This window comes from Panulirus ornatus, chromosome 1, assembly GCF_036320965.1.
Source record: "Panulirus ornatus isolate Po-2019 chromosome 1, ASM3632096v1, whole genome shotgun sequence".
Lineage (NCBI taxonomy): Eukaryota > Metazoa > Arthropoda > Malacostraca > Decapoda > Palinuridae > Panulirus > Panulirus ornatus.
The window spans coordinates 89,279,823-89,303,475 of NC_092224.1; the positions used below are offsets into that span (position 1 = coordinate 89,279,823).

At 41.8% G+C, this 23,653-nt stretch overlaps 1 protein-coding gene across 1 annotated transcript in view; it reads right to left on the reverse strand.

Annotated features, from left to right (window-relative positions):
• LOC139750355 (uncharacterized) overlaps positions 1-23,653 on the reverse strand; it is a 722,120-nt gene that overhangs the window by 206,812 nt on the left and 491,655 nt on the right. The window contains exon 7 of the mRNA XM_071665103.1: positions 11,837-11,908. Coding sequence (XP_071521204.1) covers positions 11,837-11,908 — 72 coding nt within the window. The remainder of the gene's footprint in view (positions 1-11,836; positions 11,909-23,653) is intronic.

Below are 23,653 nucleotides of genomic sequence, written 5' to 3' on the forward strand. Positions count from 1 at the left end.
TTCTCCAAGTAATTTCAAGGAACTGCAGTTTAAGGATCACGGTTCAGATTCCAAAATCAGAACTTGCCCAGATAATAGAGGAGAATTGGGTATTTCAATGTGTTTTGCAAAATTCTCCTGCCATCTTTATAGGATACATACCTAAGCTCAAAACAGTAAAATGAAAAACATGAATCTAAACTCACAAGCTTTCTTGGTCAAATCTTTGACAGGTTTTGGAACTATCATATTTGCAATCATGCAAACCTTTTTCTCTCATTTTCTTTTATAATTGTTTCATTATTTTTATGTCACTATCATCTTTATTATTAGATATATATCCTTGGAACCTTTTTTCATGGGGCTCCTTCAGCTTTGAGGATGTGCTGCATCCAGTAGCTCCTTCAATGTGAGAAGTTTCTTAATAAGGCGATCTTAATGAGACTGTACTCTTCTTAACTCACCAACAATGATACACCCTCAACAAAGGTGACTTTTCACTTGTATGTGGAGTCTGGTAACACCTTAGCCACTTCAAGTGTGATAACAGACTTGACTGATAAAGTCACAGCACTTAACTCCAATATCAAATGCTTTATACTCAAGTATTAATTAATCTACTCTTTCTTGGAATTTGGTTTTATTGATATCTACAATCTGTGAGTATTTCATGTCAATATAAAAGACTCAGTCAAACACCGACTAAAAACAGCATTACATTATGGCTCAGAAAAACAATACTGCCACACTGTCAGAACTAGGGTTCAATAATTCTCTAAAGGCCATCTACATATTAAGAGCTCTTGCAGTATATAAGTGTAAAGTTCCATGGTAAGAGGTTTTGACTCATAAACGCAAAGTTACCAACATAATCTAAATACTGAATATATTATAGAAATTTTGATGGCCATATTATCACATGGGATTATCAAGGCTTATATCTAGGATATGAAGACTCAAACCTAAATGATCATATTCACAGAAACAAAAGACAACACAGAGACAAGGCTATTCTCAAAATCTAGTGATGTCAGTGATTTGAAATGCAAAAATGTGATCTACACTTCTTCATGATTAATTATCATAATATGATGACAATGTGAAAAAGTCTGGCATGTTCTGGATATAGGAATCATCCCTGGTCCTTTGGTGCACCTCAACAAAAGGATGTAGTCTTTATTGAATTTTTCCCAAATATTAGAGTACTGGGAACCTGAGACTAAACAACCCAGTCATGTGTACACCTTGTAGGCAAAAACAGATTAGCAACTACCCACAAGTTCAGCTGACAACATGCTGGTTTCACCTTTTTTTGGACTGAGTTCATTTGCATCATAGGAAAACAACACTTATCTTTTAACTCACACATATTCCAGTGTTAAGACTGGATTGGCTTAGCTTGCTTGATTAGGTCAGGTCTTATAATTCATGATGGATACAAGAAGGCAGAGCTAAGAGACAAATAGAAAATAAAGGACTACAACTGGCCTGTTCTGTCAACAAAGTCAAAAAATGCTGGAATTGGACATAATGATTTGCGCTGCAGGCCTGCAATGCCAAAACATGAACTGCTGCATGAAGCAACAAATGTACAGATTTGACTAATATAGCAATCATCCCATGAAATTGTTTGCAAAATTATATGTGAGCATGGGCAACACTGCACTAACTCATGGGAGCTTTGAACAGTCATAATCAAAAAGCCTTAAGTTTTTTCTCAGCAGGTTATAGTAAGACCCTAAGAAAGAATCAACATACTTCACTTCATTTTATAAGTGGTCACCTATAACACTCTCCAGTAATGAATTACATTATAGAAGGCAAAGACTACAATAATACCCATTTAAACTGGAGTACTTTTTGGATGATGCACTTACTGAATAAGTCACAATTATCATAAATCGTATGATCATTCAGGAGGTGGTGTCTATTTCACCAAAAATTATTAAGGAATAAGTCTCCTTTCATGGATGAATAAATATACAAGATGTTCCAATGATTAGTAAACCCCTTGTTGGTGAAGAACAAAATAAAGTGACAAAGGGAAGAGGATTCACAGACTTGAGTTTTGTACCTAGACAAAGAGGGAAGCAAGTTTTAGTAAAAAAAACATATGGGTTTAGAACAGTTGTATGATAATGTGAGCAGGAAAACTCTTTTGAAAATGGTGACTTAGCATGAGTGACTGATTTGAAAAAATGTGAGAGTGTGTCAAGACTGTGTCATGTTATTATGATCATTCAGTTCTTCTTGGATAGGGCATTACTTGACAGGGGACCAAGGTAAAGTGACAGTGGTACATTATCTAATCATGAAGGAACAGAATGAAAGTTGCCACTTCTGTGTGTAGATGATGCTAACTCAGACGAAAAGCTGATATGCACGGAGGGCCACTTCAAGATGTATGTAAGTGGATGATGCTAAGAGTGAATACAAATAAAAGTAAGATTAGCTTTTGAAAGGGATGGAAGATCACCATGTAATATCATTCTGCATTGTGAAAAGCTTGCAGAGTACAGGTAGTTACAAATGAGTTTAGATGTTCAGGGGCAAAGTTCAACAAGATGTTTCTGACTCAGAGTACTGTATAGATATGTAAGGGAGAAAAATAAGGTGCACAGATAGCTTTGATGAATGGAAAAAAAAAGGTCCACAGTGTGAGCACAAGAAGCTTGCATAATGGAGTACTACTCCTAACTCGCAAGCCTAGAAGTAAAACTAAAGTTTATGTAAAGATAGTTAAAAAAAAAAGTAAGAGCAGCAGTGATGGGTAACTTGATAAACTGAGTTGGAATAAGAACAGACAAAGTGATGAAAGAAGCGGTAATAAGAGTATGTGGCACAAAGATATCATGTGAAAGGTGCAAGATTTAAAGTTTTTCAAGGTGATATGGTTATGCAGAGTGCATGGCATATGACATGTTGGTCAGGAAGAGATTATATTGGTGATTAGGAAAACATAGTTTGAAAAGAGATATGTATATACATAAGTATATGTAATTGAGTAGGAGAGATGGTCAAAGGGCATTACTGGATTATGTGTTAATCAATAGATGTGTAAAAGAGAGACTTTTGGAGGTCATTGTGCTTAGAGGGGCAGCTGGAGGGATGTCTGATCAACTATATTGTGGAAGCAAAGGTGAACATTTGTAGAGGTTTTTCAAAAAGAGGAGAAAATGTTGGGGAGAAGAGAGTGGTGAGAGTAAGTGAGCTTGGAAAGGAGACTTGTGTGAGGAAGTACCGAGAGATATTACGAGTAGAATGAAAAAAGGCAAAAGCTAATGACGTGAGGGGAGTGGGTGAGGAATGGGATGTATTTTACACAAGTGATGGCTTGTGTAAAAGATGCATGTGGCATGAGAAAGGTGGGAGGTGGGCAGTTGAGAAAGGGTAGTGAGTGGTGGAATGAAGCAGTAAAGTTATTAGGGAAAGAAAAAAGAGGTGTTTGGATAATACCTGGATGGAAGGGGTGGAAATAACTGGGAGATGTATAAAAGAAAGCAGCAGGAGATCAAGAGGAAGGCGCAAGAGTTGAAAAAGAAGGCAATTGAGAGCTAAGGTGAGAGAGAATCATCAAACTTTAGGGGGAATATAAAGATGTTTAGGAAGGAGGTAAATAACATGTAAGATAAGAGAACAAATAGGAACATCGGTGAAGGGAGCAAGTGGGGAAGTAATAACAGGTAGTGATGAAGTGAGGAGATGGAGTATCTTGAAGATTTGTTGAATTTGTTTAATGATAGAGTGGTAGAAGTAGGGTGTTTTGGTTGGGATGGTGTGCAAAGTAAGAGGGTTAGGGAGAATGATTTGGTTAAAAGAGAAGATGTAGTGAAAGCTATGCAGAAGATGAAATCTGGCAAGGTGGTGGGTTTGGATGGAATTGCAGCAGAATTTACTAAAAAAGGAGGTGACTAAGTTGTTGATTGGCTGGTAAGGATATTCAATGTATCTATGGATCATGGTGAAGTGTCTGAGGATTGGCAGAATGCATGCATAGCGAAGAGGATAAAGTTGAGTGTTCAAACTACAGAAGCATAAGTTTGTTCTGTATCCCTAGGAAATTATATGTGAGGGTATTGATTGAGAGGGTGAAGGCATGTACAGAGCATCAGACTGGGGAAGAGCAGTGTGGTTTCAGAAGTGGTAGAGGATGTGTGGATCAGGTGTTCGCTTTGAAGAATGTGTGTCAGAAATACTTAGAAGAACAGATGGATTAGTATGTAGCATTTAAGGATCTGGGGAAGGCATATGACAGGGTTGATAGACATGCTTTGTGGAAGGTCTGAGGAGTATATGGTGTCAGAAATAAGTAGCCAGAAGCTGTGAAAAGGTTTTACAAAAGATGTAGGGCATGTGTATGAGTAGGGAGAGAAAAGTGTGATTGGTTTGCAGTGAATGTCGTTCTGGAGCAGGGGTGAGTGATGTCCCTATGGTTGGTTAATTTGTTTATGGATGGGGTGGTTAAGGAGGTAAATGCATGAGTTCTGGAGAGAGGGGTGAGTATGCAGTTTGTTGGGATGAGATGGCCTGGGAAGAGAGTCAGTTGTTGTATGCTGATGATAGAGCTTCAGTGGCTGATTTGAGTGAGAAACTGCTGAAGTTGGTGACTGAGTTTGAAAAAGTGTGTGAAAGGAGAAAGTTGATAGTAAATGTGAATATGAGCAAGGTTATTAGGTTTAGTAGGGTTGAGGGAGAAGTTAATTGGGAGGTAAGTTTGAATGGAGAAATACTGGTGGAAGTGAAGTGTTTTAGATATCTGAGAGTGGATTTGGCAGCAGATGGAACCATGGAAGCGGAAGTGAGTCACAGGGTAGGGGAGGGGGCGAAAGTTCTGGAAGCGTTGAGAAATGTGTGGAAGGCGAGAACATTAACTCGGAAAGCAAAAATGGGTATGTTTGAAGGAATAGTGGTTCCAACAACGTTATATGGTTGTGAGGCATGGGCTGTAGACAGAGTTGTGCAGAGGAGGGTGGATGTGTTGGAAATGAGATGTTTGAGGACAATATGCGGTGTGAGGTGGTTTGATGCCTTTTTCACTCCTTTCCACCTCCAATTTGGTCTCCCACTTCTCCTCGTTCCCTCCACCTCTGACACATATATCCTCTTGGTCAATCTTTCCTCACTCATTCTCTCCATGTGACCAAACCATTTCAAAACACCCTCTTCTGCTCTCTCAACCACACTCTTTTTATAACCACACATCTCTCTTACCCTTTCATCACTTACTCGATCAAACTACCTCACACCACATATTGTCTTCAAATATCTCATTTCCAACATATTCACCCTCCCCTGCCCTACTCTATCTACAGCCCATGCCTTACACCCATATAACATTGTTGGAACCACTACTCCTTCAAATATACCCATTTTTGCTTTCCGAGATAATGTTCTCGCCTTCCACGCATTTCTCAACGCTCCCAGAACTTTTGCCCCCTCCCCCACCCTGTGACTCACTTCCGCTTCCATGGTTCCATCCACTGCCAAATCCACTCCCAGATATCTGCACTTCACTTCCTCCAGTTTTTCTCCATTCAAACTTACCTCCCAATTGACTTGTCCCTTAACCCTACTATATCTAATAACCTTGCTCATATTCACATTTACTCTCAGCATTCTTCTTTCACACACTTTACCAAACTCAGTCACCAGCTTCTGCAGTTTCTCACATGAATCAGCCACCAGCGCTGTATCATCAGCAAACAACAACTGACTCACTTCCCAGGCTCTCTCATCCTCAACAGACTGCATATTTGCCCCTCTCTCCAAAACTCCTACATTCACCTCCCTAACAACCCCATCCATAAACTAATTAAACAACCAGGGAGACATTACACACCCCTAACGCAAACCACCATTCACTGAGAACCAATCACTTTCCTCTCTTCCTACTCGTACACATACCTTACATCCTCGAGAAAAACTTTTCACTGCTTCTAACAACTTGCCTCCCACACCATATATTCTTAATACCTTCCACAGAGCATCTCTATCAACTCTATCATATGCCTTCTCCAGATCCATATATGCTACATTCAAATCCATTTGCTTTTCTAAGTATTTCCCACATACATTCTTCAAAGCAAACACCTAATCCACACATCCTCTACCACTTCTGAAACCACACTGCTCTTCCCCAATCTGATGCTCTGTACATGACTTCACCATCTCAATCAATACCCTCCCATATAATTTCCCAGGAATACTCAACAAACTTATACCTCTGTAATTTGAGCACTCACCTTTATCCCCTTTGCCTTTGTACAATTGCACTATGCATGCATTCCGCCAATCCTCAGGCACCTCACCATGAGTCATACATACATTAAATATCCTTACCAACCAGTCAACAACACAGTCACCCACTTTTTTAATAAATTCCACAGCAATACCATCCAAACCCACTGCCTTGCCAGCTTTCATCTTCCGCAAAGCTTTTACTACCTCTTCTCTATTCACCAAATCATTCCCCCTAACCCTCTCACTTTGCACACCACCTCGACCAAAACACCCTATATCTGCCACTCTATCATCTAACACATTCAATAAACTTTCAAAATACTTACTCCATCTCATTCTCACATCACCACTGCTTATCACCTCTCCATTAGCCCCCCCTCACCAATGTTTCCATTTGTTCTCTTGTCTTACACACTTTATTTACCTCCTTCCAAAACATCTTTTTATTCTCCCTAAAATTTAATGATACTCTCTTACCCCAATTCTCATTTGCCCTCTTTTTCACCTCTTGCACCTTTCTCTTGACCTCCTCCCTCTTTCTTTTACACATCTCCCACTCATTTGCACTATTTCCCTGCAAAAATCATCCAAATGCCTTTCTTCTCTTTCACTAATAATCTTACTTCTTAATCCCACCACTCACTACCTTTTCTAATCAACCCACCTCCCACACTTCTCATGCCACAAGCATCTTTTGCACAAGCCATCACTGCTTCCTTAAATACATCCCATTCCTCCCCAACTCCCCTTACGTCCCTTGCTCTCACCTTTTTCCATTCTGAACTCAGTCTCTCCTGGTACTTCTTCACACAAGTCTCCTTCCTAACCTCACTTTCTCTCACCACTCTCTTCACCCCAACATTCTCTCTTCTTTTCTTAGAACCTCTACAAATCTGCACCTTCGCCTTCGCAAGATAATGATGAGACATCCCTTCAGTTGCACCTCTCAGCACATTAATATCCAAAAGTCTCTCTTTCGCGTGCCTATCAATTAACACGTAATCCAATAATGCTCTCTGGCCATCTCTCCTACTTACATATGTATACTTACATATATCTCTCTTTTCAAATCAGGTATTCCCAATCACCAGTCCTTTTTCAGCACACAGACCTACAAGCTCTTCACCATTTCCATCTACAACACTGAACACCCCATGTACTTCAATTATTCCCTCAACTGCCACATTACTCACCTTTGCATTTAAATCACCCATCACTTTAACCTGGTCTCGTGCATCAAAACTACTAACACTCTCTCAGCTGCTCCCAAAACACTTGCCTCTCATGATCTTTCTTCTCATGCCCAGGTGCATATGCACCAATAATCAACCATCTCTCTCCGTCAACTTTCAGTTTTACCCATATCATTCTAGAGTTTACTTTCTTACTCTCTATCACATACTCCCACCACTCCTGTTTCAGGAGTAGTGCTACTCCTTCCCTTGCTCTTGTCCTCTCACCAACCCCTGACTTTACTCCCAAAGCATTCCCAAACCACTCTTCCGCTTTCCCTTGAGCTTCGTTTCACTCAAAGCCAAAACATTCAGGTTCCTTTCCTCAAACATACTACCTTTCCTTTTTTCTCATCTTGGTTACATCCACACACATTAAGACACCCCAATCTGAGCCTTCGAGGAGGATGAGCACTGTATATATCTGTAGCACTACACGTATGAAGAGGAGAGGCAGGCCATGACATAGATGGACAGGTGCATAGAGAATTAATTTGGGCTAAGGATACTTCAGATGATGCTAAAGGAATGTCTGGTGATCAGATATAATGTAAACCTTTTGAGTATTGAGGTGATGTGAATCGAGATGTTGGCCTTATCTGACAGATGAACTAAATGTGGAAAGTGATAAAGAAGCACTGTTGTAAATGAGGAAGTTCATGTTTCATTTCAACATTCTGTGCATGGTTTGAGGATGACAAATGACTGATTTTAGAGGCAGAAAGTACCTGCTCAACCCCATGGCACTGGGAGTGAAGGTAATGGTTGTAAAAAGCCAGACACTAATGGAAGAGATTACAATAACAACCCCATGGCACTGGGAAAGAAGGTAATGGTTGTAGAAAACTAGAGACTAATGAAAGAATTACAATCACAACCTCTACATCATGTTAGATAATAACTAGGGTACTGTTTTGATGATGCACTTACTGAATAAATCAGTTAATATAAAAACTGTACTACAGGTACTATTCATGATATGGTGTCTATTTCAACAAAATATGCCACATCTACAACACTAATGCAGGCAATCTGTATGATCCACTTAATTTTCTTGAGGTTTGCCGTAAGATACTAAAGAACTTCTGGCTAAACAGAGATGTAGCATACCTACAAGATAAATTACTATATAAACTGAGTATCTTTAATACAGTTGACAAAACTTCTGTATAAACCAGATTAATGTACTGCAAAAATATGCACACACAAATATCTACATATGTTTGAGAGGATGTCTATCCTAAAGCTGATGTTTCCATGCTGGATGCAAAAATTCAAAGCACATGCCTTAAAATAAATGACTCCTGGTAGTTATGTCATATGATTTCCGGACAGTTATATCATACGATTTTAATAGGTACACTGATCCAGTAAACAGATTCCTTTAGACAACATGAATTCTTTAATAATTTTACTCTACCAATACAATACTTGAAAATCTTAAGGGAAATATATAATCTAAATCAGACCAGCTTCTACAATCATAAAACGAATAAGGTGCAATGATACACACTAAGAATCATATACATGGCATGACAGTGGTCATAAAAGAAATATGAAATAGTTTTAGTACTGTCTGACATGAATTATACTACTTTAACTCCTTATGACACACATATAGATTCAAATTTTTTTTCCATAAATTGTAACATTTGGGTAATACAGAGCTCTCAGCAATCTAACTACTAACCATCCTCTGGACTTCCTTCATGATCTCATTATCTTTATTTACTAGTGCTTATTAGGTTAAAAAGATAGTATACATGAGATATACATGTACATATCCAAAATTCTGAAAAAATAAGAGGACTGATGAATCTTTAATGATGTGGTACAGGGTCCTACCAGTAATAGTGTACAGGAACATGAGGGTATGTAGTGGTGCTGGATCCATGTGAGAATAATGTCAGGTGTGCTTCAAACAAACAAGGATTACAAGGTGTACTTGGGAAAACTTTAGATGATGGAGAAGTTAAAGCCTAAAAAGACTGATTCTGAAGTGACTGGAACCAAATAAGAAAGTTATTGGTCATCCAGGCCACAGTATGTTATAAACTAAGTTTGGATGGGACCATCTTATGAGTGGTTGCATGGATGTGTTAGAATCTAAAAAGGGTGATGCAGCCCTAACACTTGTGCTAAACTATGGAGAAGTACAAGTATCTGGGATCAATGTAAAGTGAAGTGTGAGCTGGAAAAATACCAAATTGCTAAAGAGATATATATGGCAATATGTTGAAAAACAGTGAATCAGTTACACTTTAGTAACTAAAAAATGTCATTTATAGATGGTAAAGTCAGAATTCTCAGACTCTCCTACAATGATGTGGGTGTTAAGAATCATATCAAGTTAGTGTAGAGGTTTTGAAGCTAAACTAAAGATTTTTTTTTTTTTTTAAACTATTCGCCATTTCCCGCGTTAGCAAGGTAGCGTTAAGAACAGAGGACTGGGCCTCTGAGGGAAAATCCTCACCTGGCCCCCTTCTCTCTTCCTTCTTTTGGAAAATTAAAAATTAAGAAGGCGACTAAAAGAGGATGGAGCGGGGGGCTGGAAATCCTCCCCTCTTTTTTTTTTTTTTTTTTTTCTTTTTTAACTAAAGATACTGGGAATATATCATGGAGATAATTTTGGGCAATGTAAGGGTTTTGCAATTTCACTACATCTATGTGGGGACATTGGGAGCATAGCTAAGTTACATATCATTGATTTGTCCATCTGTAGATACTCTGGGATAAAGCAAGGGTGCTGTGGGCAACACTATAGTTATGCATGAATGTTGGAAATGTAGGATGACTACTAAAAATCAATAGTATATGAAGGAATTTGTCATTGTTGCAAAAGGAACTAATTTCAATTCTATGTGGAAAGCAATGTAATACTATATATATTACATGAAGATCTAACTGTGTGGAAGTAGGTCTCAGAGAGCTGAAAGGTGTCAGAGTAGTTAAGGCCTCACAAAATTTAGTACTATTATCAGACCCAAAAAAGTTTTAATGGAACTAATGCTAAAAGATTTTAAGTAACATTATGGCTGCATTTATGCACCAGGTGTTAAAACTAAAGCTATGGGCTCACATAATCAAATTGGTGCTTCTAGCACAGCTATGGGCTAGCATCAGCTCTACTAAATGAAAGGTGTTTCAAAAAGAAGGCTAAGGCCTTATATGATAAATAGGATGCTTCTATCAGTAACAAGAGGACAGGCTCAGGGTATATAACATTACAAGTGTGTAACAGGTGAGACGATGTTGCGCAAAATTTTTAGGGTGCTACCATGGCTGTGAGCGACCAAAATGAGTGAGGTGAGGGTTATAAATATGTCAGTCGAACCATGAAGCAAAAATGTGAATATAACCTTATCTATGTACACTACATATGAGTGAAAAAGAAAGTACTGAGGATGATGATACAATACATTACAAAAAAATTCTATGTGATTTGGGATTTTGGTGAAAAAGAAAAGACTGATGTCAAACTTGTGAGGAAGAAGCCAGATAACCCTCAGAATTACTAGGTTAGCAAATAGTAGGTACAACCATACCATGTTGGTTCCTAGGATTAAATATGGATCACAAGGAGAAAAACAGTTGCTGGAAATCTTAATCATTAAAGGAACAATACTAAAACAGGATAAGGTTCAGAATAACAGCAAGGCAATGCAAGGGTTAAAGAGCAACAAGAGTGAGCAAGCCAAAATAGAGCTTGAAAAGGATAAGGAATTCTTATCAAAGCAAAACAAAAATGAGATAGCCACACAAGGGTGGTGAAGAGGTTCAAAGAACTACACATAAATCACACACTGAAGAGAGAACCACAGTTAGATTGCTTATAGGAGCAGGCAGCAGAGGGGTATGGAGGTATGAAATGTGGGTGAAGGAGCCATAATTCTGTATGACAGCACAAAGGTGAAGAAGTCACATTTATGGGGACATGACAAGGGTAAGGGAGCCATATCAAGGTGGTAGAAGAGGGAGACAGTGACAGGTACATGGATAAGGAAGGTTTATGGAATCTCTAAGGAAACAAAGGAGACAGAACCACAACAGGGCAATTCAAGGGATAGGGAGCCACATTAAGGAATCACATGGGCAACAAAGCCACACAAGAGTGGCAAAAGAATGAGATACAGCCCCAGTAAAGGAGACACAACAGTAAGGGAGCCATGCTAGAGCAATACAAGGATGTAACCGAGCCACATTAGGTCAGCAGAAGGGTGAAGGAGCCATGCGAGGGCAACACGGGTGTAAAAAAAAGAACCACACTAAGGTGATACAGAAGTTAGGGAGCCACATCAGGAAGGCTTGACAAGAAAGACAGCAACACAAGGGGTACTAGAAACACTAGGATGAGAAGGGGGACAACTGGACAAGCAGTACAGTACCCTGAGCGTCGCAGAGTCTCCAGCTGGTAATCGTTGAGACGCCGCCGCTTCCCCTGACTGTCCCGATGCAACCTTACCAGAGGGTTAGTACCAAACGTTAGTACCAAGTGTTAGTACCAGACGTTAGTACCATGCGTTAGTACCAGCCATTAGTACCAGGCATCGGTACCAGGCATTAGTACCAAGCGCTAGTGCCAGACATTAGTACCAAGCTTAGTACCAAATTAGTAGCAAGCACTACTACCAGGCATTAGTACCAGATATTGGTAACAAAGAGTGGTATAGGCACACTGATACTCCTGCTCTCACCAAGCAAGAGTACCTTACAAGGGGCAGGGGACAATCTACAACATCAGTAGAGCAGAACTGTACCATGACAAGTCCCACACAGAGCTCCACTCTACTTAGGGTCAAGTATGGAGTACTCTCGAGTGTGATGTGCTGTGGAGAAAACATTACAAGGCTGGAATGTGGATTTTAGCTACCAAGAAGTAGCCAAGGGTATGGGAAAGCAAACACCAAGTCAACGCCAAGAGATTGGACGCAGCCAGAACCTCCTGCGCCATCTGTTTACACTCTTCAAATAAACTCCCTACTGATTTTCTATATATGAACACGGCTTGAGAATAAAGGATGTTCTAGCTTCAGTGAATATAATAATATGACTTATCAACTAGTATGCTGCAATACCTGAAATGCTAATAAACTGATCCAAGTTACAAGGACCATCAGCTGGCCTCCTATGGGGTATGGTAAGCTGTTACTCAAGGTCACAACTGACTGGTCATATATATAAAATGATCAATTAATAACAGTTTCTAAGATTTTGGGTGCCCAGTGATTGATCAACTTTATATAGAAGTCTGAGAGTCAGCCTTCTTAATGTTTATGGTGAAACCTGATGATTCAAGAATTATAAAACAAGCACCATGTCATGTCTGACATCCAAGTTGAATGATGATGGCCAACTTTACCATCTGAATATTTAGCTGGAGTTCTTGCTTTTCAGAATGACCTGTGACTGGTCACTTTTCACAACATGGCATTATGTCATCAGTAGTGCTACATTCATACTTTTGTAAATATTAAACACTTCAAAAAAACATGAGAGATCTGGCCACGTCCTCAGCAAAACCTCTGGTGTTGACACATGAGATGTATACACTAATAACAACATGGAGGTGAGAGTATTCAGTCATCAAAGAACAGGAGCTTACACTTACTGCAAAGTCAATAACTCCAAACAACATAATAGTATTAGTAGAAAAAATTATCAATCAGCAAAACACAAAACATGCTAGAGTTAGTAATTGAAATTTTTGGAAGTCAGATTTACAAATGACAAGACATACTTTAAAGTGGAAATATAATACTTTAATACATAATCATCTCTGTCACAGGATACTTGTATTCGATACCAAATTGCTTCATTTACAAGAAACCTGAGGAGATGCAGTTATACAAATTTCAAAATCTCAAATGCATCAGTCTTGCTCGATCAGAGTAAAAACAAAGAAGAAATTTTAAAACAGAGGAAGACTCTGGCATGGACAGTTATATATATTACACTGGCTGGTATGGAAGGGCATGCAAAGCAAAAATACAACTAATTTATCATAAATATACTGTAATCGTCCAAAAGACCATTATCCAGCACCCTATACACACATGACACTATATCCTAGATTTTTAATTCTAATCCAAAAAGCTATTCTAAACTTTTGTAAGCAATCTCTATATATACAGCACTATCATCTTTCTGCTGTACAGTGTAGATAATTTCTATATACTAAAAGCAGTACCTGTATTTCTTGCTGTCAAGTACAGGTTAAAAAAAAATCCTACATGATAATTACAGACAGGTTTAGACAGCAGCCAAAATGACAACTTTGAGCTTCATGAGAAACAGTTCTATGAAAACCATGATTAACATATGAGGGACGGTTCTGAATGGCAGCTTCAAGTTACATCCTAAGGGACAGGTTGTGAGAGCCCTGAGTTACATCATGAGTGGGTCTGAGTGACAGCCCCAAGTTACTTCATGAAAGATACATTTGTGAAAGCCCAAGTTACATCCCAAGGGACAGGTATAAATGAAAGCTTTGAGTTACATCCGGAGGGACAAATCTGAGTGAATACCAACTGGACATTTCCTACTAGGAGCAGATGATGGGATTTGGGCAAGGTCTCACACTAGTAGGCTTAAAGGTCATCAATTCTATGAGGCCTCCTCGGAAATATATACTACAATTACATATGCCTGGAAGACAATAATGATGGAAAAAGATTTTGATTGATTGGGGCCCTAACATCCAGGAAGGTAAAAGGTCTTCATGGGATAGAGTGAATTGAAATGCTATGGTCTACAGGGATTGACGTGCTGTCAATGACTGAACCAGGACATGTGAAGTGTCCAGTCTGTGAGGCCTGTTTGTGGATAGGAAGCTGTGGTTTTGGTGCATTACCCATAACAGCTAGGGAAAAGATGTGAGCTGATGCAGCCTTTCTTCATCTGTTCTTGGTGCTTCCTTGCTAATGTGGGAAATGTCTACATCCGCTCACATCTATTCCCTAGTTGTCATGAATAATGCATCAAAACCAAAGCTACCTATCCACAAATAGGCCTTACAGACCGGAAACTTCACATGCCCTGATTCAGTCCATTGACAGCATGTGGATCCCTGTAGACCATAGCATTTCAATTCACTTTATACCATGCATGCCTTTCACCCTCCTGCATGTACAGACCCAATTCACTAAAAATCTTTTTCACTCCATCCTTCCATCTCCAATTTGGTCTCACTGTTTTTCTTGTTCCTTCCACTTCTGATACATATATTCTTTTTATCAAAATTTTTCTCACTCATTCTCTTCATATGTCCAAACCATTTCAGCAAATCCTCTTCAGCTCTCTCAAATACACTTCTTATTACAATTACCACACTTCTCTCTTACTCTTTCACTATTTATCCAATCAAACCATCTCACCCCAAATACAGTCCTCAAACATTTCATTTCCAACGCATCCACACTCCTCTGCGTGACTCCTTCTTCTGTTTCCCCATTAAGAAAGTTAAAGAGAGTGTGGTTGAGAGAGCACAAGAGGGTGTTCTGAAATGGTTTGGTCACATGGAGAGAATGAGTGAGGAAAGACTGACAAAGAAGATATATGTGTCAGAGGTGGAGGGAACAAGGAGAAGTGGGAGACCAAATTGGAGGTGGAAAGATGGAGTGAAAAAGATTTTGAGTGATTGGGGCCTGAACATGAAGGAGGGTGAAAGGTGTGCAAGGAAAAGAGTGAATTGGAACGATGTGGTATACCGGGGTCGATGTGCTGTCAATGGATTGAACCAGGGCGTGTGAAGCGTCTGGGGTAAACCATGGAAAGTTCTGTGGGGCCTGGATGTGGAAAGGGGGCTGTGGTTTCAGTGCATTATACATGACAGCTAGAGACTGGAGTGTGAATGAATGTGGCCTTTGTTGTCTTTTCCTAGCGCTACCTTGCACAGGTATAGGTATGTATATTTGCGTGTATGGACGTGTAAGTATATACATGTGTATGTGGGTGGGTTGGGCCATTCTTTCGTCTGTTTCCTTGTGCTACCTCGCTAACGCGGGAGACAGCGACAAAGCAAAATAAATATAATAGATATATATATATATGTATGTATATATATATATATATATATATATATATATATATATATATATATATATATATATATATTATATATTTTTTTTTTTTTCAAACTATTCGCCATTTCCCGCATCAGCGAGGTAGCGTTAAGAACAGAGGACTGGGCCTTTGAGGGAATACCCTCATCTGGCCCAATTCTCTGTTCCTTCTTTTGGAAAATTAAAAAAGAAAACGAGAGGGGAGGATTTCCAGCCCCTGGGGAAAGGGGAGGGAGCGGGGGGCTGGAAATCCTCCCCTCTCGTTTTTTTTAATTTTCCAAAAGAAGGAAAAGAGAAGAGGGCTTGGTGAGGATATTCCCTCAAAGGCCCAGTCCTCTGTTCTTAAAGCTACCTCGCTAACACGGGAAATGGCGAATAGTTTAAAAGATAGAAAAGAAAGAATATATATATATATATATATATATATATATATATATATATATATATATATATATATATATATATATATATATATATTCATACCTGCTTGCCTTCATCCATTCCTGGTCCTACCCCATCTCACAGGAAACAGCATTGCTACCCTCCTGCTTCAGTGAGGTAGCGCCAAGAAAACAGACAAAAAAGGCCACATTCGTTCACTCTCAGTCTCTAGCTGTCATGAGTAATGCACCAACCATGGCTCCCTATCTATATCCAGGCCCACAGACCTTTCCGTGGTTTACCTCAGACGTTTCACATGCAGTGGTTCAGACTACTGAAAGCACGTCGACCCCAGTATACCATTTCGCTCCAATTCACTCTATTCCTTACATGCCTCTCACCCTCCTGTATGTTCAAGTCCTAATCATTCAAAATCTTTTTCACTCTATCCTTCCACTTCCAATTAGGTCTCCTGCTTCTCCTTGTTCCCTCCACCTCTAATACATATATCCTCTTTGTCAACCTTTCCTCACTCATTTTCTCCATATGTCCAAACCATTTCAACACAACTCTTCTGCTCTCTCAACCACACTTTTTGTATCCGCACATCTCTCTTACCCTTTCATTACTTACTCAATCAAACCACCTTACACCACATATTGTCCAAAAACATTTCATTTCGCACACATCCACCCACCTCCGTACAACCCAATCTATAGCCCATGCCTCGCAACCGTATAATATTGTTAGAGATACTATTGCCATCCAAGATAACGTTCTCTCCTTCTACAAATTCTTCATTGCTCCCAAATCCTTCAACACCTCCCCCACTCGGTGACTCACTTCCGCTTTCATGATTCCGTTCGCTGCTAAGTCCACTCCCAGATATCTACAACACTCCACTTCCTCCAATTTTTCTCCATTCAAATTTACATCCCAATAAACTTGTCCCTCAACCTAAATGAACCTAGTACCCTTGCTCTTATTCACATTTACTCTCAACTTTCTCCTTTCACACACTTTTCCAAACTCGGTTACCAACCCTGCAGTTACTCACTTGATTCAGCCATCAGAGCTGTACCATTGGCGAACAAAAACTAATTCACTTCCCAGGCCCCCTCATCCCCAAAAGACTACATACTCACCCCTCTCTCCAAAACTCGTGCATTTACCTCAACCACCCCATCCACAAACAAATTAAACAACCATGGGGAAATCACACACCCCTGCCACAGACCAACCTTCTCTTCCTACTCGTACACATGCCTTACATCATTGGTAAAAACTTTTCACTGCTTCTAGCAGCTTACCTCCCACACCATATACTCTTAAGGCCTTCCACAAAGCATCACTATCAACCCTATCATATGCCTTTTCAAGATCCATAAATGTCACATACAAATCCATCTGTATTTCTAAGTATTTCTCACACAAATTCTTCAAAGCAAACACCTGATCCTCTACCAGTTCTGAAACCACACTGCTTTTTCCCAGTCTGATGCTCTGCACATGCCTTCACCCTCTCAATCAATACCCTCCCCTATAATTTCCCAGAAATACTTAACAAACTTATGCCTCTGTCGTTTGAACATTCACCTTTATCCCCTTTGCCTTTGTACATTTCTACTATGCATGCATTCCGCCAATCCTCGGGCACTTCACTATGAACCATACATACAATGAATATCTTTACCATCTAATCAACAGCACAGTCACCCAACCTCTTCTCTCTTAACCAAACCATTCTCCCTGACCCTTTCACTTCACACATCACCCTGACCAAAACACCATACATCTGCCACTCTATCATCAAACACATTCAACAAACCCTCAAAATATTCACTCAATCTTCTCACTTCATCACTACCTGTTATTAAATCCCACCTTGCCCCCTTCACCAAGGTTCTCATTTGTTAAATAGCCACGGTGACATCACACACCCATGCCTCACAACCAAATGTATACTGAAACTTTCGCTCAACTCTACTTCCATTCTTACACATGCCTTTGCTACTTTATCTATTGAAGGTTTACAAAGAATCCAGCAGTCGTTCCCCTACTCCATATAACCTTAACATATCATATAAAGTATCATACTGGACTCTGTCATATGCTTTCTCAAGATCTATAAAAGCTGTATATGGCTTCTTACCTTTTGGTAGACACTTTCCACAATCATTTTCACCACAAAAATCTAATCCCTACCTTTCCTAAAATCCCATTACTCCTCACTTATTCTGCATTCAGTTACTTCTATCACTTTATCAATCAACATTCTTGCAAGCACTTTTCCTGGTATACTTAACAGCCATATTCCCCTATAATTGCTACATACATCCTTAGCACCTTTTCCTTTGAATAAAGGAATATAACAGCTTTCATCCAATCCTCAGGCATAACCTTTTGTTTCCATGCTAAATTACATATCACTCTATCACACTTTCTCAAATTTACTTCAGCATTTCTGCCATAATTCGATCTACCCCAAGTGCCTTTCAAAACTTTCAATCTCACTGTCACCCTTTTACCTCCCTTCTTACTATAGGCCCCTGCACTTGTATCCTTTCATGCGATACATCTGGGTTCACATGTCGAAGTATTCCAACTCCCCTGACATGTCTGTTTTCCTTCACTGAGTGAACTGCGGAATTTTGAAAAGGTCTCCGACTTATTCCCACTAAGGACATAGCACCCACATAAATGAGAACATATGACCATGTAACGAAATCATACATCAATGTGAAAGGCACCCACATTGGCACAAGATTGCCACACACCCTAACAGAGAACTATACTCAGCCAAGGAAGTGTACAGCCATATGAAAGGTAGACTTACACTTTACAACCAGGTAACAGGAAGACCCACAACCAGGCAACAAGGAGACCTGCATCCAGGCAACAGGGAGGCATGGAACCACACAACAAAGAGGCTCACACCCTGGAAACAGGGAGACCTGCATCCAGGCAAAGGTGAATTTGCATTAAGGCAACTGAGACTTAACATAAACAATAAGAGAAACTACACATCAAGCGTCAGAGAGACCTACAACTAGGCAAAGGGGAACACACATCCAGGCAAAGAAGGGATCTCCATTCAGGCCATGTCAAGTAATGGGGGGATCATAAATCAGGTAACTAGGGGATCTATACCAGGCAATGGGTGAACTTAAACTTAGGCAATGGGAAACCTACCTAGACAATAGGGGTCTTCATCCAGGCAATGGGGAACCTATACCCAGGTTATAATGAAATCTAGACTCAGGCAACAAATGGACCTAAACCTAGACTATGGAGGGACCTAAATCCATGCAATGGGGGGACCCACAAACCAGGCAAAAGTAGGACCTAAGCCTAGGCAACAGGGGGATTTACACCGAGGCATAAGGAAGCTACACTCAGACAACGGAGGACCTATCCCCAAGCTATACGCTATTACCAGGCAATAAGGGAAGCCACACCCACGCAACAGGGGGACCTATATTCAGGCAACAGGGACCTATGTGTGGGCAAGAGAGGGACCTACAGCCAAACCTATACCTAGACAACTGGGAGACTAACACACATGAAAAAGGGGGACCTACATCCAAAAATACAAGGGGCTTAAATCCAAGCAACAGAAGGATCTATGACCAGGCAACATGGGGACCAATATCAAGACAACAAGCAAGAGACACCTAGGCAACAGAAGAACCTACATTAAGGGACCAGGAGGGTGTACACCCAAGCAACAGGGGGACCTACAAAAAGGTAACACAGGAAGACCTACACCACAACAGCAGCAGGAACTACATGCAGGCTAAAAGGGAAACCCCCACCTAGGCAACAAAGGTATAAACACTGAGTTAACAGAGAGACCTACACCTAGGCAACAAAGGGACCTATATCCAGACAAAGTGAAGGGCCAATATCAAGGGTACAGGGAAACCTGAGCCAGGAAATAGAGACCTACACCTAAAGGGTAAAAGGAAGGCCTACATCCAGGCAACAAGAGGATCTACACGAAGGCAACAGAGGGATCTACACCCAGGTAACAGGGGGACTTATACCTATGCAGCAGGATGACCTTCACTCGAGCAAAAGGGAGTCCTACGTACATCCAGGCAGCAGCGCATCCTCGCAATATGGGGCGTTACACCTACTGTGGGTGTGTACACCAGGATCATTAGGAGAGTGTTACCAACATGAGACACAAAAGCAGCAGGTGGGTGAGGGAGGGGTCATAAATCTCCCGAGGGAGGCCATCACGCAAGGCTCAACTCTAATGTGGCAGTCGCTTCTGTCTCAACCACTACCACTACTCCTGCCGCTACCACCACCACCACCACCACCACACATGCCGTCACTACCACCACCACTGCATCTGCGGTCACCACCACCACCAACACCAGCACCACCCCTGCCTTCACCACCACCACCATCCCTGCCTTCACTACCACCACCATCCCTGCCATTACCAACACCACCACCACCACCAACCCTGCCATCACCACCACTACTATCATCCCTGTCATCACCACCACCACCATCATCCCAGCCACTACCACCACCACTGCATCTGCCTTCATCACCACCACCGCCACCACCCATGCCTTCACTACCACCACCATCCCTGCCATTACCACCACCACCACCACCACCTCTGCCGTCACCACCACCACCACTCCTACCGTAGCTACCACTATCACCACCCCTGCTGTCACCACTACTACGATCACCACCGCCACCACTCCTGCCGCCGCCATCACTAACATCACCACTATCACTACCACCACCACACCACCATCCCTGAGCTTTGTGTTAGTGATGATGGTGCCAGTACTACTGCTACTGATGTTGCTCTTGTTGATAGTGATCAGTCTCTAGCTGTCATGTGTAATGCACCAAAACCACAGCTCCCTATCCACATCCAGGCCCCACAAAACCTTTCCATGGTATACCCTAGACGTTTCATATATCCTGGTTCAATCCATTGACAGTACGTCGACCCTGGTATACCATATCATTCCTATTTACTCTATTCCTTGCACGTCTCTCACCCTCCTGCATGTTCAGGACCCAATAAATCAAAACAACTTACTACATCTTTCCATATCCAATCCTGTCTCCCCGTTCTATTTGTTCTCTCCACCTCTGACACATATATCCTCTTTGACAACCTTTCCTCACTCATTCTCCCCATGTGTCCAAACCATTTCAACACAATCTCTTCAGCTCTCTCGAACAAACTCTTTATCACCACACATCTCTCAACCTTTCATTGCTTACTCGATCAAACCACCTCACACCACATAATGCCCTCAAACATTTCACTTCCAACACATCCACCTTCCTCCACACAGCCTTATCTATAGCTCATGCCTCGCATCCATATAATATTGGGACTATCATACCTTCAAACATTCCCATTTTTACCCTCCCATATACCGCTCTTTCTTTCCACACATTCTTCAATGCTCCGAGAGCCTTCGCCTCCTTCCCCACCCTATGACTCACTTCCACTTCCATGGCCCCATTCGCTGCCATGTCCACTCCCAGATATCTAAAACACTTCAATTCCTTCGAATTTTCTCCATTCAAAATCACACCCCAGCTAACCTGTCCCTCAACCCTGCTGAACCTTACAACCTTGCTCTTATTCACATTTACTCTCAACTTACTCCTTTCACACACTCCCAAACTCAGTCAACCAGATTTTGCAGTGTCTCACTCCAATTTACCACCAGCGTTGTATCATCAGCAAATTACAAGTGACACTCTCTCTCTCTCTCTCTCTCTCTCTCTCTCTCTCTCTCTCTCTCTCTCTCTCTCTCTCTCTCTCTCTCTCTAGCATTCAAAATACGTCATTTGCAAACTCAGCAGCTGTACTCAAAGTAGGTCTATCGCAAAGATGGCAGGTGTTACCGAAGTAGATCCACTGAAGACACAGCAACCGTTATCGAAGTCGGTCTGCTGCGGACATGGTGGCCTTCAATATGTACACAAGTCCATCCCTCTCAGAGATCAAAGTCACATGAGCCTTCCCTCACGTCCTGTGTCGTGTAGGAGGTCGTGGAGATCCTCTCGGGACACGAACAGGTGACCCAAAGGCCAACTGCTGGGGATCAGAGAGGCTTAAGCAAATGATCCCACGACAGAGCACACCTCCCTGATATGATGGATCTCTATCGACCTCATCGTATGCTTTCCCCAGATCCATAACGTTAACATACAAAACCTTCTGTTTCTCTGAGTATTTACATGAAAGATGCTTTCAAAGATTGGGGCCTGAACATGCAAGAGGGTGTGAGGCATGCACGGGATGGAAAAAGTGGAGTGTTGTGGGTTTACAAGAAATTATGTGCTATCAGTGGGCTCACCCTTCCCATCCATTGGTCCACAAACTGACCCCCTCGTCCACCACAAACACTGACACCCCCCTCCCCTTTGTCCACCACACAAACTGACCCCCTCGTCTACCACACAAGGTGATCGCCTCGTCCACCAGACGGCACAAACACTACCCACCATACACTAATGTAGAAACGACCTCCATCACATCCCCAGTATGGCCATCATCCCCCTGTGTAGCCACAGAAGATAAGTGTTACCTAACCCTGAAGGAGTAACTCGAGTGGGCCTCGGAGAGTGGCGACTCGAGCACCATTAGCCACATTACCAGGCCCTACCACCAGTGGTATAAGTTTACCGCAAGGAAGAGGTCAACGTATTCTCATAATCACGCCAGTACGCCGAAACGACCCTTAAGCACGACGCTGCAGACCATGTGCACGACGGTGTGGACCATGTGCACGTATGTTGCGGACCATTAGTCGTGCGGACCATTAGCACGACGGTGCGGACCATAAGCACGACGGTGCGGACCATATGTACGATGTTGCAGACCATGAGCACGACTGTGCGGTCCATGTGCACGACGGTGTGGACAATGTGCACGTATGTTGCGGACCATTCATTGGCACGACGGTGCGGACCATATGTACGATGTTGCAGACCATGAGCACGACTGTGCGGTCCATGTGCACGACGGTGTGGACCATGTGCACGTATGTTGCGGACCATTCCTTCGCATGACGGTGCGGACCATAAGCACGATGCTGTGGACCATTTTCACGACGGCACGGACCATGTGCACGACGGTGCGATCCTTGGGTATCGTACCTGACCTTCGATCTGACGCAAATAGGTCAGATCAGAGGACAGGCCTTCATGCCCAAGGTGGGAATGTCGTTAACCGTATCAACGCGGTGGTGAAAGGAGGCCAACACCCATCCTCTGCTGCTGAGAACGAAGCCAATCTCTGACGCAGTGGGCCTCAGCCACAAATATATACACACACACACACACACACACACGTCTGAAACTCTAAGCTCACGCCAGAGGAGGAGAGGTCTGGCAACAAGTGCACCTGCGTGTACCTCCTGCTGTATGGCCACCATAGCCTCCTCAACCCCCACTTGAGATGTCTAATAATACGGCCGTTTTTTTGGGTCAGTCAGGCAGCAGCAGCGTCCCTCCCTCCCAGATGTGGGGCGGGTGGGAGGAAGGAGCCCTCCTCACAGGCAGGAGGTATAACCAGATGTACTTACCACCCGTCTACGTAAACACGACTAGAGTCAGGCGCTCTAGTGCATGATGAAGTCTCACCACGAGCCTCTTCCTGCATGATGAAGGGGCTCATGAGGCACTCTGACTGCATGACGGAGTCTCACCTTACCGCGAGATGAAGCCTCGCCACGACCATCTTAATGCAAGACCAAGCCT